This window comes from Magnolia sinica, chromosome 15 (genome assembly GCF_029962835.1).
Source record: "Magnolia sinica isolate HGM2019 chromosome 15, MsV1, whole genome shotgun sequence".
In the NCBI taxonomy this organism is placed as follows: domain Eukaryota; kingdom Viridiplantae; phylum Streptophyta; class Magnoliopsida; order Magnoliales; family Magnoliaceae; genus Magnolia; species Magnolia sinica.
In genome coordinates, this window is record NC_080587.1 from 57,103,558 (window position 1) to 57,118,934 (window position 15,377).

The window sequence follows — 15,377 nt, forward strand, 5'->3', positions numbered from 1 at the left end:
GGTAACTGTCAACATCCATCACTCACACACATTTCACCTAGACGACTAAGATCATGTCTGAGATAGCGGGCCACCTCGTCCCACAAACACTGTAAGTAAGGGGAGTCATCGACATGGAAAGGTACACAAAACTCTCATCCTAAACCCCTCAATACCACCAAACCCAGAATCCTAGCCTAAGGCATCGGAGGGTACTCTGCTCTAGCCAGGGATTCCTTTGTTTTCTTCCTGTGCAGATGTTAGAAGGCCCAGTAACTCGGCGGAGGTGAACCAAATTTTTTCATCAACAATTACGATCGGATTGTAAATCTTAGGTGCAATTCTAATCTTGACAGTAATTATAAATCTATAAAGCAATTAGAATACAATAATAAGACTTGAAAACAATTACGGTGTAATTACCGGCATTGATATTAGCCAATTTTGGCTCGAAATAAGGAGATATGACCCGTGCCATATATTAATCATCCATGAGTGACTTATACAACTACCAGTGTAGGACCGATACTGATCCTACATATTAGTATGTATCGCTCAATACCGGCACTTACCAGACCACGTTGGCCCGAAACAGCTTGTGCTATATGAAACGCGTCATTGTAGTAAACTATACGACATATGACCTGAAAACTGATTAATCATGGGTGGCACTCAAACACATCGTTTTCGATTTAAAATAATGGGTGGCACCCAAACAGACCCTTTTGACAGGTGGTTACCAAAGGATAAGCAAGTCCATTTTTAAATAATGGATGGCACCCAAACAGGCCCTTTGATTGGGAAAAGGGTCATTGCACACCACCTTAGGGCAACTTGCATTTTTCACATTTTTTTAATTAAAAGAAAGGAAAAATAATGATAGTTGACTTAAACGTGTTTAATTCTTGAAATTGATCAAAACACCCTTTCATTTCGTCAAAGATACCCCCTACAGAAGCTTTGGGAGATGTCCACATCCCATTGTCATTGTCAAGGAGCTTTTAGTCAATAGATAGTTGGGTTTTATTAAAATTAAAAGAGAGAGATGTATAAATATGAACAGGAAGTGTGGGGATGATGAATAAGCTCTCAGCTAGTCATCCTGACCGTCCAAATCATGCATCCCATTGTGGGTGGGGCACACCAGAATTTTATTGTAGTCCAGTGATCCAATGCTATGAGAACATTGTAAGTTTTAGTGCTCCTAGTTGTATTGGTCCACTTCTATAGTTCAAACTATAAATCTGAACCGTCTATGAAGTCCAGAACACATTTAATGGACCACCATAAAAAAAATGACACTGATCTGATGATCTCATCAATCCATGATTTGACCTCGTTTTCCATAGCCATCACTTTTCAAAGCTTTGGATGGGAAGGCTAAGATTGCCTAACAAAAGTGATTCTTTAGAATCATAACCAATCCATGATGGGACCTAACAAATAAATGGATCAGATTGTTGATTCAGGCTAGTTTTGTGTAAAAAAAAATATTGGCCCTTTATATTAAAGGCCACTGATCAAATGGTTAATGTTTGTCAGATCCACGTGATGTTTTTATGGTAGCCATTGAAGTATGCGTTGGACCTAATGAAGGGTTATGAACAATTTATTTGACTGTCTAAGGGTCTGGATGCAACGAGGAGCACTATAACTTACAGTGAGGTCATAGCACTGCAGCATTTGATCATTTGTTCAGTATCAGTTTTGGGCCAAGACACAAATTGGGTCCCATGATTTTGACATCTTAGATCAATGCCACGTGTCCATTGGATGGATTCATAATCTACCACATCCCATGAAAGTAAGTATATATTTAAGCAAAAGTACAGAAGAACCAGTGCAGATGAGTTTTTTCTTTTTTCTTTTTTTAATTTTTAAATTTTGCTCCACATAACCTTTCTCAACAATAACAATCTGCACCCATGAGAGCCCAGAGCCCCAGAAAAAGCTGGAGAAATACAGAGCCTACGAATACTCCATCAAAGCCATACACAGAGAAGTATTAAAAAAATAAAATAAAAACCAAGATGGGATTTTCTCATATTACTGATTATTCACTGTAAATTCCAATTACAAACAGACCAAGATGAGATTTCAATCACAAGAGCTCGAATTTCCACAGCTCCTGATCAAATCCCATCCTCAGATACTGGCTGAAAGGGTCAACAGCTGGTTTCCTGTCCCCATCCTCACAAATTAAATCCCAACCGTTGAGTTCATCAACACCCCACAGACACATGGAATCCGACCACTCCAAGCTGGGAAAATCAAATCCGTCCGGTCTCCAAGAAGAATCAGATGAAGTAGATGAATCAGATGTAGTAGCACATGGGACTAAAATCTCATGAGGCTGGATCAAAGGTACCTCATCAGTGCAAAAACCAGGGGATTTTCTTAAAAGATCAGCACCAGCTTCAATGGAAGTACTCAATGCATTTGGAATGCTCTTTTCTTCTTCTGTTATATCAGAAATGGGTGATTGAGAGGATGAATTGCTGTCCTTTGTTTCATCTGTATTATCAAAAGCAACTACAGCAGATGTTTGTTGTGGTTGTTGTTGTTGTTGTTGCTGTTGGTCATCTGAAGGTGGAGGGATTGGCTTATGAGTGAGAGGATCTATGCCCATCTTCTTTAGCTTTTTCTTGATATGGGTGTTCCAATGGTTTTTTATCTCATTGTCAGTTCTACCAGGCAAATGAGCAGCTATTTTGGACCATCTGTACACAAAAAATCGAAATTGATTGAATTTCAATAAATGGGGGTGGAAAATAGAAAACCCAAATATAGATATGCACCAATGTATAAAAAAAACAGGTGCTAAATAAGGAAGGAGGAATCCAAGAAAATCTGACCAATTGAAATTTTTAGAGAGAGAGAAGAGGACCTGTTGCCAAGGCGAGCATGGAGATCAATGACCATTTTCTCTTCGGATTCTGATAGTAAACCCCTCTTCAAATCAGGCCTTAGATAGTTTGTCCATCTAAGCCTGCAGCTTTTGCCACACCTCAGAAGGCCTATATCACATGAACAAAATTTTAAATTTTCAAAACAAGAAACCTTTCCCACAACTAAGGTGTCCTACAAAAATATCAATATACCATGGAAATAAAAATAAAAGAAAATTCAAACAGCAATCTCTCTCTCTCTCAAACAGCAATCTCTCTCTCTCTCTCTCTCTCTCTCTCTCTCTCTCAAACAGCAATCTCTCTCTCTCTCTCTCTCTCTCTCTCTCTCTCTCTCTCTCTCTCTCTCTCTTCACACATACAGTGTATATACATAACAAAAACCAATATTATTTTTCCTTAAGAAATCCATTTTTTCTAAATATCCAATACTACGAAAAAGACCCACATGTAACAATGTAAAAGAAAAACAACACAACCCACAAACTCTCTCTCTCTCTCTCTCTCTCTCTCTCTCTAACAACCAATATCTTTTTTTCTTGAGATTTTTTAAGTATCCAATACTACAAAAAAGAAAAAGAAAAAAAAAAAAAACCCACATCTATAAAACTATGAAACAACAAAAAACAACACAAATCCCACAAACTCTCTCTCTCTCTCTCTCTCTCTCTCTCAATCTATCGTATCTATCTATATAACCAAAACAAGTAGAATTTTCAAGGAGAGAGAGAGAGAGAGAGAGAGAGAGAGAGAGAGAGAGAATTAAAAATAAAAATACCGGCAAGCTTAGGAACAGCTCTCCAGCAGCATTGGCCATTGGTGAGTATGAAATTGATAAGCTTCTTATCTTCTTCAGCTGTCCATGGCCCCTTCTTCAGTCCCACCTTATCACAACATGGTTGTCTTCCCATCCTTTTTCAATCCCCCAAACACCCTTTCTCAATCCAATCCAATCCAATCCACTCCACTCTAAAAATTTCAACAGAGAGAGAGAGAGAGAGAGAGAGAGAGAGAGAGAGAGAGAGAGGAGCGAGCGAGCGAGCTAAGACATCTAAAACGATCCCACTATCCTTTATAAACCATCGACCCTCCAAAGGACAGGCCTTGTTTTCAAATGCAAGTCACCACGCACACGTGTCGCAGCGCCTCCGCGTATTGCACGTGCGATGTCGTTCATGAAAAGGCCACCTCATCCACACCCTTTCTTGCTTTTCAAGCGTGCCCTGCGTGAGAGAGAGAGAGAGGGAGAGAGATATTGAACGGAGAGAAAATCGGATTCATGGATCCCGTATACGGTATTTTACGTCCACATACATCCCATCTTTCCCACCACGTGTCACTTCACTAATCATCCTAGCCGTTAAAACTCCATGCCCCACCACGAAGATCAACCGTGTCGAAATTTCCCTTGTTCCGATCAACCGTGTCAAACTTTCGAATTTACTGGTCTGACTCAGCATTCTGATATGGCCCACCTAATGAGTAGATCAACATGATTTCCATCCTGTGGTCCATATTTTGTAAGGACAGGATGTCCCACACGCGTGATAATTTGGTGGGGGGACAGCAGGCTGTATGTGAATATCCAAATAAAGTGTTATTATCTCTCTTATACACGTGTCGACTAGAGAGTACGTACGATTTGCTTGGGTTTTTCTTTTTGTACAAGTTTCGACCGACGGTTTGGTGATCAGAACCGTTGGTATGATGGGCCACACCGAGGTAGGTCCGTGCAGTAAAATCCTCTTATCTGAGAAAATCCTCACTCTTATCCATATATTCAACTGAAATCTTGATAAAGACTTGTAATCTTCTATTCTGGGAGATTTTCTGACTCGGATTTAGTGACCCCACCAGTACTTAAATCTCGGTACTGGTCGATTATGTGGGCCCCACCATGATATATTTGTTTTATCCATGCTGTCCATCCATTTTTGCAGATCATTTTACGGTAAATGGCAGAAAATGAGGCAGATCTAAATCTCAGCTGGACCACACCACAGAAAACAGTGGTGATTGAACGACCCTCGTTAAAATTTTCTTAGGGCCCACCATAACGTGTATCTGTCATTTAAATTGGGAATTAGGTCACACTGATTTGGAAGAAGGGAAAACACAAATATCAGCTTAATCCAAAAATTTTGTGGCCCTTAAGAAGTTTTTACTGGTGGACGTTCAATCAACAGTGGTGTGGTCCACCTGATATTTGAATCTGCCTCATTTTTGGGCCAGTGCCTTAAAATGAGTTGGAGAAATAGATGAACGGAATGAATAAATAAATACATCATGCTGGGCCCACCGCACCGACTAGTACGGACATGGTACTGTAGGTGTCGCTACCGAAATCAGAGACCGAGATTTTCCTGCCCCCACAGTACGTAGCTAGAGACGGACGGTCATGTCAGGGGCTCCATGGGCCCACTGTGATATATATATGTTTTATCTACGCCGTTCATTTATTTTGACATTTCAATTTATGGTATGAGCCATAAAAGGAAGCAGATCTAATGCTTAAGTAAACGATAACATAGGAAGCAGTGGAGATTGAAAGCCTACCGTTGAAAATTAATTAGGAGCCACAGACAGAAGCTTGTAACCAAAATGATATTTACGTTTTCCTTCATCCAGGTCTACAGGATCCTATGAACAGGTTGGATGGAAAATAAAAAACAAGGTGGGCCTTAAGAAGTTTTAAAAAGTAGGAGTTCAATCACCACTTCTTCCTGTGATGTGGCCCACAAGAACTTTCAATTTACCTCCTTTCAAGGCTTCTGTCCTAAGATGATCTTGAAAAATAAGTGAACGGTGTGGATAAAACATATACATCATGGTGGCTCTACAGCCCTATCAGGACTGTACCTCTGTAACCAGGCACTGTTTAGGATTGTAGCCATTGAGAGCGGATCAGCTGTTACCCGAGTAACACGGAACACCTTACTTAGTGTTACTCTTACCTAGTGGGGCTTACCTTGATGATTTTATTTTTTCATATCCACGCCGTCCATCCGTTTTTTCAGATCATTTAAGGTAGTTATAGTTAAACTTAAGTAGATCCAAATATCTGGTGAACCACACCATTGTAAAAAGTGGTGAACGGCCGTTAAAAGATTTTTTTAGGCCACGAAAGTTTTGTACGAAGCAAATCTTTGTATTTTCCCTTCATCTGGGTTTTTTTTATTTTTACCTTATCAACTTGGTTGGATGTAAACTAAACATAACAGATATGCTTACAATGGCCCTTACCATGTTTTTAATGGTGAACGTTAAATCATCACTGTTTCTTGTGGTGTGGTCCACCTGATATTTGGATATGCTTAAAGTTTAGGACCACATGCTGGAATGGTCTTTAAAAACGGATGAACGGAGTGGATATACAACATATCTTCAAGGTGGGCCGTACGGTAAGGGTAACATCCACTAACTTGTTACCCGACTAACACCTAATCAGCCCACCTAGCAACCGTGGTGGGCCCTACGATATTAAACGGTTGAGATCCCCGAAAATGGCCCCACTTATACAACCTGAAATCCATACAACCATGGAAACACTGATCGGGCATTGTTTTGATGAGCTTTGCTCATACCACATGTGTTGCAAACCATATACACGCATCACATGTTCCATCGTGGCAGACGGGTACAATATCCTAGCCATATATCATGTGGGCGTCACCATTTAAATTTTGTTTCCTGAATAATATAACTGGTTCGCATAGGAGGGAGGTCACAATTTTAGAAATAAATGGATGAATTATAATACCTGGCAAAGATTTCTCAGCCATATATTGGTTTTTCATGACCCACCTGATGGGTGGACGGATCTGTTTCTTAACCCATGGTATTTATATAGTTGCAGTCACGTAGATTGATTGGATCTCACATATATACTTAAACATATGCACATATGTGGCGTGTAACGCATCTGGGATGAGTGAATCTCTTGCATTAATGCCTATTTCGGGGTACGCAGATTGCATACTGACATTGTCAGTAGCTCACTACTGGATGGGAAGAGAATTGGCTGGTGTACCGCACATCAGCTATCTGGCTGGTGTGGGTACGCGTCGTGAGCTCTGAGTTGTACGAACGGTTCAAGGGAAATCAAAGTTACATGGTGTATTTATTATATCCACACCGTCCATTCATTTTGTGAAGTCATTTTAGATTATAGTAACAAAAACGATTCATATGCAAAGCTTAGGTGAACCACACCAAAAATAACAGTGGGACCATGATTCTTATCGTTAAAACATACGCAAACCTGCTTCCAATTGCGTGCTGAGTAAACTCTATGGGCCCACTGTGATATATTCATTTTATCCACTCCGTCCATCCATTTTCCCAGCTCATTTTAGGTCACGTAAACAAAATTGAAGCATATCCAGACCTCATCGGACCACACTACAGAAAAAAGTGTGATTGAACACCTACCGTAGAAAGATTCTCAAGGGCCACAAAAGTTTTAGATCAAGCTAATATTTATGTTTTACGTTCATCTATGTCTATTGATCTTATAAACAGATTGGATGACAAATAAATATAACCGTGGGACCTAAGAAAGTTTCAATGGTGAACGTCGCATATAGGTCATGCATCCACGGTGGGTCCCACACTTGCTGAGTTACTCAGTAGGCAATTCGCTGCCCACCTCTTTCTTTCTGCGGTCACTTGAGATTCTGTTCTGCTTCAATTTTGGGCTGACGTCTAAAAATGAGCTTAAAAAATGGATGGACGGTGTAGATAAGACATGCATCTACGGTGGGTCCCACAGAGAGTACTCAGTACTAGCTTGCTGAGTTACTCAGTGGGCAATTTGCTGCCCACCTTTTTCTTTCTGTGGTTGCCTGAGCTTTTTTTCTGCCTCATTTTTGGACTGACGTTAGAAATAGGCATGGACGGTGTGGACATCATGGTGGGCCCATAGAGCAGCGTCAGTGCGTGCCCCTGTTTTGCATTCTATAAGTGGACCACATTGCATAGAACACATACATCATGGTAGAAAATACACAAATTAAGCCTTCCATAAGTGGACCACATTGGACAGATCATAATCCCAAATCAGATTGATTAAACGATTGTAACCTTTGATTATTTGACTGATTTTCATTTTAACCATCAAATGGATATCTACCAATCACTTATTAATGACTTCATTAAAACATAATTATTTCTCTATGGCCCATCGAAAGTGGGGTCCATGATTTGGACGACTCGATTGAGTTATTTGCACGCCGGGTTATAATTTATGAGTGCATGTGTAGTGACCATCATACGCCGGTAGAGTATTGGTCTACCCAAAGACGGTTATTACTTATTTTTGCCAGAGAAATTCACCACCGTACATGCAACTTTTGAATGTACGGACGAACATTTGAAGACCAAAATACCCCTGCCTTCCTTTCAGAAGCGGATTGGCTGACGTGCGAAGACGAGCGCTGACGCTCGGACGCGGAGGAAAGGGATTGGCTGCTCCCCCTGACACCAGCCATCCCCTTGACAACAGCCGATGGCTGATGGTCGGTGATATGTGGGCCCCACCACAATGTGTGTGTTTCGTCCATGCCGTCCATCTATTTTTAGATATCATTTTACCGAATGATTCCAAAAAAGAGGTATATCCAAATCTCAAGCGGACCACATTATAGGAAACAGTGTTGAATGAGGGTCGACCATTAAAAACATTTTGGGGGCTATAAAAGCTTTGGATGAAGCTGATCTTTACTTTTAATCTTCATCTGGGCCTGTATGATCTAATGAACATATTTGATGTCAAATAAACAGTATAGTGGGCCTTAGGAGGATTTTAATGGTGGATATCTAATCACTACTGTTTTCATGTGGTGTGGTCCTCTTGATATTTATATTCCTCTCATTTTTGGGATAGTTAATAAAATGATCTGTAAAAATGGATGAACGGAATGGATGAAACACATACATCATGGTGAGCCCACAGAGCACCGACGACCAGTCACGGAGCTGGTGGCAGGGGGAGTAACCAATCCGTTTCGATGCGGATTAGAGTAGCGAGTCGGCTACTGAAGTGACGTCGCCAAGTTCTGTGGGCCCCAATATGATGTATATGTTATATCCACACCGTCCATCTACTTTTAGATATCATTTTAAGGTATGAACCAAAGAATGAGACAAATAAAAATCTGCAGTGGACCCCACCAAAAAAAACAGTAGGGAGAGTGAGTCCCACCGTTGAAATTATTCTAAGGCCCATCATAATGTTTATTTGAAATCCAACCTGTTAAAAAGTTAAAAAAAGACATGAAATAAGGGAAAACACAAATATCATCTTGAACTAAAACTTTTTGGCCTTTAGAAGTTTTTAATGGTGGGCGTCACTGTCCCACTGTTTTCTGTGCTGGGGTCCACCGGAGATTTGGATTTAACTCGTTCTTTGTATATTGCCGTAAAATGATCTCTCCAAATGAATGAAAGGTGTGGATACAAAACATACATCATGGTGGGGCCCACGAGCGTCAGCGCTCGTCAATCCGGTTGGGAAAGGAAGGCAGGGGTATTTTGGTCCTTAAAAGCTCGTCCGTACGTCCAACGTCTAAGTTGGTAAGATTAGTTTTTGAATCCAACTCGAAGGCACACATCCCAGCACGGGAGACTTGTGAGAGATCTCAACCATTCATCATGTTGGCTCCCACGCTTTATATAATTTGAAATAAGAATCAGTTCTGTCCGCCTATTAATGGGCCCACACTTTTAAAGGAATGGTCGACTGAAAAAGTCGATTTCCAATCCACATTCAACGTGCAGTGTCGAAGGGACCAGCTTGTCTTTAGACAGCACATGCACTGTTTGGCCCACCAAATGAAGAGCATGTACCGTATTCAAATGCATACATCCTACTCATGACTTTAATGCACCTACGCATGCCTCAATCAAGGACGTTGAAATCATGATTCATATTGTCGATTGTAGATAACCCAGATATCAACCTGGCCAGATAATCCTAACCATCTGATTTCTTCAGATTAATTTCGACCGCCGACAAACTTTTCAACGGTCGATAGCCATGGGATCGTTCTTTTAGTGTGATTCTCCGAACTATGCTGTATCGATACCGATGGTCATGATTTGGACGGTCTGAATATAAAGGCCTGTATGCCACGTGTACGGTACTACGTAGCCAATGGGTAGCTTCTTCTTCTTTTCTTTTCTTTTTTTTTTGGCGTTTTAACTCTTTTTTCTGCCGTTCACACGTATGAATGCGGGGATTCGACGGATGGGCCCACACGCATATTTCACGCGTTATGGGACTTGGATTGGATGGTGGAGCACGTAGCACCGACTTCGGCACTGTTAGCTGCTGGAAAAGCTCCATGCGCCAAACCAAGATGCATGTGTTTTATCCACGCCGTTTATCTATTTTTCCTGTTCATTTTAAGATATGAGCCCATAAATGAGATAGATATGAATCTCAGGTGGACCACACAATAGGAAACAGTGTCGATTGAACTCCAACCATTAAAACCTTTTTCGATGCTACAAAAGTTTTGGATGAAGATGATATTTCTGTTTTCCCTTCATCAAGCTCTGTGTGACCTAATTAACAGGTTAGATGGCAAATAAACATTATAGTAGGCCTGTGAAAATTTTTAACGGTGGGCATTCAATCACCACCATTTCCTATGGTGTGGTCCACCTGAGATTTGGATCCACCTCATTTTTGGGCTCATGCCCTGAAATGAGCTGAAAAAATGAATGAACGGCGTGGGTAGAAAACATACATAATGGTGGGGTCCACATAGCTTTTCAAGCAGCACACTGTGTAGCCGTCGGTGATATGCGCTATACCACGCAATCCGAGTCAGCAATACGCGTGTGTACTTAAAAAGTGAATGAGACATCCGAGCAGTCAATACTTAGATGGACCATGCAGAAACATCCAGACGGTCAACTCATCAGGTGGGCCACGCGTCTATAATACATGTGGTCCATTGGGAAGAATTTGAAGCCGCCCCCTTCGATTTTGCCATAGGTGAATGCCACGTCATACACTGCCTGAGATGATCACTTGTCTGGTTTGCGCCTGTGCTGCGTGCAAGGTGCGTGTAGGACTTGGCGTCCTCGGCGTTGAGGCCCTTACAGTGGGGCCCACCTTTATTAATTATTCTTTATCCACACCATCCATTCGTTTTTTCATATCATTTTACGGCGTGATGTCAAAAATGAGATAGATCTAAATCTATGGGGAGTATATCAAAGGTAACAGTAGTGATTTGACTGTTAAAAACTTGTTGTGGGCCGTCGAAAGTTTTGGATCAAGCTATTATTTGTTTATTCAAATCATTTGGTTTTATGTGACCTTATCAACATGTTCAATAGCTAATAAACATTAATAATGGCCCTAGGAAGGTTTTTAATGGTGGGACATCCAATCACCACTGTTTCTTTTAGTAAGGTACACCCAAGATTTGAATCTGCTTTATTTTTTTTTTGTTCATGCCTTAAAATGATACGTGAAAGGGTCCCACCATCTTGGGCAAGGCTGGGGCTGGGGTGCACCTAATCTTTCCCCCGGCATGGAATATGTACATTAAGGTGGGCCCCACGGTAAGGGCCGCACCATCCTAAAGACAGGGTTACACCTAATCTACTCCCCCACTGAGGTGAGTGGATCCCTGACCGACTGACCCACCATGATATACATGCTTTTTTTTTTTTTTTTAACACACGCACATACACCTCCAGACACTCACACTGTAGTGGGATTTCACCACCTATGGGTACTCGAATCCTTGACCAGGTGTTGAAACTCTTGAGAGTCTACCACCCGAGCAAGAGCAAGGACACCCATGATATATATACATGCCTTACGTCCATATCTTCCATCCGTTTTTGACAGCTCATACGAAAATTGAAGCAGATCCAAATCTAAGGTGGACCACAGAAAATAGTGGTGACTGATCCTTGAAAACTTCCTGTGAGCCACTAAAGTTTTGGATCAAGCTGATATTTGTGCAGTCCCTTCGTTGGGGTCTACGTCATTATCAGCAGGTTTGATGGCAAATAAACATTCGGGTGGCTTTTAAGATGTTTTTAATGGTAGTATTCAATCACTACTGTTTCCTATTTCATATGGTGTGGCCCACCTGAGATTTGAACTTGCTTCATTTTTGGGATCGTGCTGTAAAACGATCTATCAAAATGGGTAGTCGGCATGGATATAAGGCAGGTAAATCACGTTCACCCCTATAGTCAAGGATCCACCGACTACCTGAAAAATATTGGCATAATAGTACTCTCTCACTGACTTTTCTTGATTGAATGTCGAATGATCTCGCTCTAAACACTCTTTTTTAGGCCACTGATTGGACTGCTGAACTGCTGCCAGTCTTTTAAGTGTTATTGGTTTTGAATTCGGTCACATGTATTGTGTACGTATGTATATGTGCCACCCTAGGTATCAAAATAGTCGGCTTGTAACTGAATATGTAACATCATGTTGATGGTTTTTTTTTTTTTTCCGGTAGGTATTCCAAACCCTACAGTTTCCTATGATGTGGCGCACATGAGATTTGGATTGCCCTCAATTTTGGGCCCCTGCCCTAACTTTGACGGACAAAACTAATGGACGGTGTAGATTTGTCACATCATTTCTGTGGGGCCAACCTCCTTTTTTATATAAAAAAACAAAAACAAAAGGTGACGTGACGACGCACGTCACCCCATGAACTAATTCTCCTCTCCCAAACACTTTCTCTTTCCCTCTTCTTCGCGATGCAGTTGCCGACCTGAACTCATCTTTCTATGCGTGCGATCATCATAGTGGGACCCACTACTCAATCTGAACCGTCTAATGGACCTGGACCCTTGAGTAACCATAACCCTTGAAATCCTTTACCTAAGAAAAATACCTTTGATGTGGCCCACCTTGAGCTTGATTTCAACTGGTTTTGAAACTCCCTTGCACCAAGACTGGTGGAACCTAATTAACGGCTTAGATTTCTCTCAACCATTTTGGTGGGCCTTGCATCACTACTCACTCCTCACTATTACTAAAACCAAGAGCAAAAATCTTCCTTGTGCATGAAGTCACATTCAAACATGTTCATTCCTCTCTCGAACTCCTTCGGACATGAAACTTCCCATCGATAGGGAAGATTTTTCTCGGCGAATCTAACCCGTTCATTCATCAATTCATACTCATTGAAAGGCCTACCATTCAAATCTCTAACAATTGAAATCTTCTTCTTCCAGTTTCTCGGTTCCATGAAACCAACATTTGCACCTTCCAACTTCAGAATTAATTAGTAAAATCAATCCAAACCTTTAATCTATAGGGCCCACAAGCTTTCTATGACCCATAAGAACCATCCACAACCATCAGTAGGGGTGTACACCGAGTCGAACTGGCCTTAGCTCAACTCGGCTTGGCCACTGACCCTAGCTTGAACTCGGCTCGGCTCGATCCTCGAGCTTGACTGGCCAGTTCGGCTCGGTTCGGTTAGCAGCTCAGGCTAGTTTGAGCCAAAATCAAGCCTTTGCGGCATTTTCACAAACACATGCAAAGCACTTTTAGTTTCTCACTATATGTAAAACAATAGTAAGTATTTCATCAAACACAAATTAGGCAACATCAAAATCAAGGAAAAATGGTATTTGTTTCGTATACATACCTTCCTTGCCACTAGCCGATACTTCGTTGAGTAATTTCATCAAACACTTGGTGAGCAACATCAAGTAACCGAGCCATTGAACTAGTTCAATCCGAGTTGGGGTTCGATCCGAGTCGAGTCGAGCTCAAGCAAGCTTGAACTCAGTTTGAAATTTTTTCGAGCTCAAAAAATTAACTCGACTCGGCTCGAACTCAACTTCGAACCGAGTCAAATCAACCTTTTTCGAGTCAAGTCGAGCGAGCTAACCGAGCTAACTCGGTTTGTGTACACCCCTAATCGTCAGTTTGTCAAAAAATGCATCGATTTAGATTTCGCCATGATCGCCTTCTTCATCTGCACCATTGAAACCCACCACCACCGAGTTGCTAACTCGTTGGGTTGATCTATGCTCAACCCAACCGTTTTGAACAGAATAAAGGAATGAGAAAATCAGAAGAAGAAATAGAAAAGGAAAAAGAAAGAAGAAGAAAGAGGAGGAAGAAGAAACTTGCAGCTGAGTTGCTTCACCAAGTCAAACCGCCTCAATCGAGTTGCAGCGCTAGTCGCTGAGTTCAACCTGACCATGAGCTTGGGTAGACCTTTCCCTAACGCCAGAGATAAGCTCTCTCCCCTTCAACCAAATAAGTTATGCTTCTTAGATCAACATGATCATGACACCATTTCTTATTGCATGGCTTCACTCAGTGAGTCAACGTGAATGCTATTTTCAGGATCCAATTTTAATGAGCAAAGAATTCTTTAACTTTAAAAATAATTTGGTATTGAATTTTTTGGAAAATCTAATGTTTTGGAGTTGTAGCTTAACCTGTGTTGATTCACCAAGTTGATCTGAGTCGTAACCGATTAAGATTTCTAGCCAATCACGTAAAGACCAGCCCATGCATCAGGTTTCCACACAATAGGTAGGTGATATCACGGTTGAAAACCCTGCATACATTGTACCGTTACATTAGCTTGCGGATTTAGTTTATTTGATTAATTGTTACATGTTTTAGATTTACTTAATTACTTATAACATGTTTTATATTTATTTGATTAATTATTACATGTTTTAGATTTAATTCATTTGATTAATGATTACATATTTTATATATATATATATATATATATATATATATATATATATATATATATATATATTTTATTGAATTATTATTATGGGTTATATATTGAATTTATTACTCTTACATGATTTAAGTGATTATATGTTGAAGAATGAATTCATTTTGTTGTTATATGTTGAAGAATGGATTTAAATTATGGGTGCATTGCCTTGAATGATTGTTATACTTTTTGTTTAATGGGTGCTTTGCCCTGAAAGGATCGACATGGTACCGATGCTCTACACAAGGTCATTCCCGAAAGGATCAGCATGGTACTGGTGCTCTGCTCAAGGTCATTCCCAAAAGGATCGACACGGTACGAGTGGTCTGCCCAGGGTTATTCCCAACAGGATCGACACGGGTGCTTCACAATGGGTGATTTCATAAAATATATGCACACACGGGTGCTCTGTCCTAGGTATTTATCCAAAAAGTTTATTCACCGGTGTTCTGCCGAGGGACATTTCCTAAAAGGATCAACAGCGGTACTCTGTCGAGGGTCATTCCCTGAAAAGATCAATACATACAAGTGCTCTACCCTGGATTGAACAAAAAATGATCTTGGATGATTGTCTTATCTTATTTGTTATTATAAATGCCAAATCGTTATTATTACCATGAAAATTTTTAATTCAATACCTGTAACGCCTTGAAAATCGGGAGTCGTGCATATACTCGACTCCCGAGTTCCTGGGGTCACTTATAGCCAACTTTCATTAATATGCGATCCAGTCTAAATGGAGTGT

General features: G+C 40.8%; 1 protein-coding gene across 1 annotated transcript; it reads right to left on the reverse strand.

Moving 5' to 3' along the window:
• Window positions 1-1,982: 1,982 nt before the first annotated feature.
• Window positions 1,983-3,928, reverse strand: LOC131227848 (transcription factor MYB20-like). Its single transcript, XM_058223673.1, has 3 exons — window positions 3,664-3,928; window positions 2,867-2,996; window positions 1,983-2,699 (listed from the first exon to the last, which is right to left on the reverse strand). Exons 1-3 carry the CDS (start codon window positions 3,794-3,796, stop codon window positions 2,081-2,083), a joined length of 882 nt encoding a protein of 293 aa, XP_058079656.1. The 5' UTR covers window positions 3,797-3,928; the 3' UTR covers window positions 1,983-2,080.
• Window positions 3,929-15,377: the final 11,449 nt, after the last annotated feature.

Bases quoted from the DNA above. Each gene is read 5' to 3' on its own strand.
- LOC131227848 (XM_058223673.1), bottom strand. From the start codon at position 3,796: ATGGGAAGACAACCATGTTGTGATAAGGTGGGACTGAAGAAGGGGCCA. The intron at 2,997-3,663 runs GTATTTTTATTT...CATGTGATATAG, and splicing joins AGCTGTTCCTAAGCTTGCCG to GCCTTCTGAGGTGTGGCAAA. The intron at 2,700-2,866 runs GTCCTCTTCTCT...TTTTGTGTACAG, and splicing joins CATGCTCGCCTTGGCAACAG to ATGGTCCAAAATAGCTGCTC.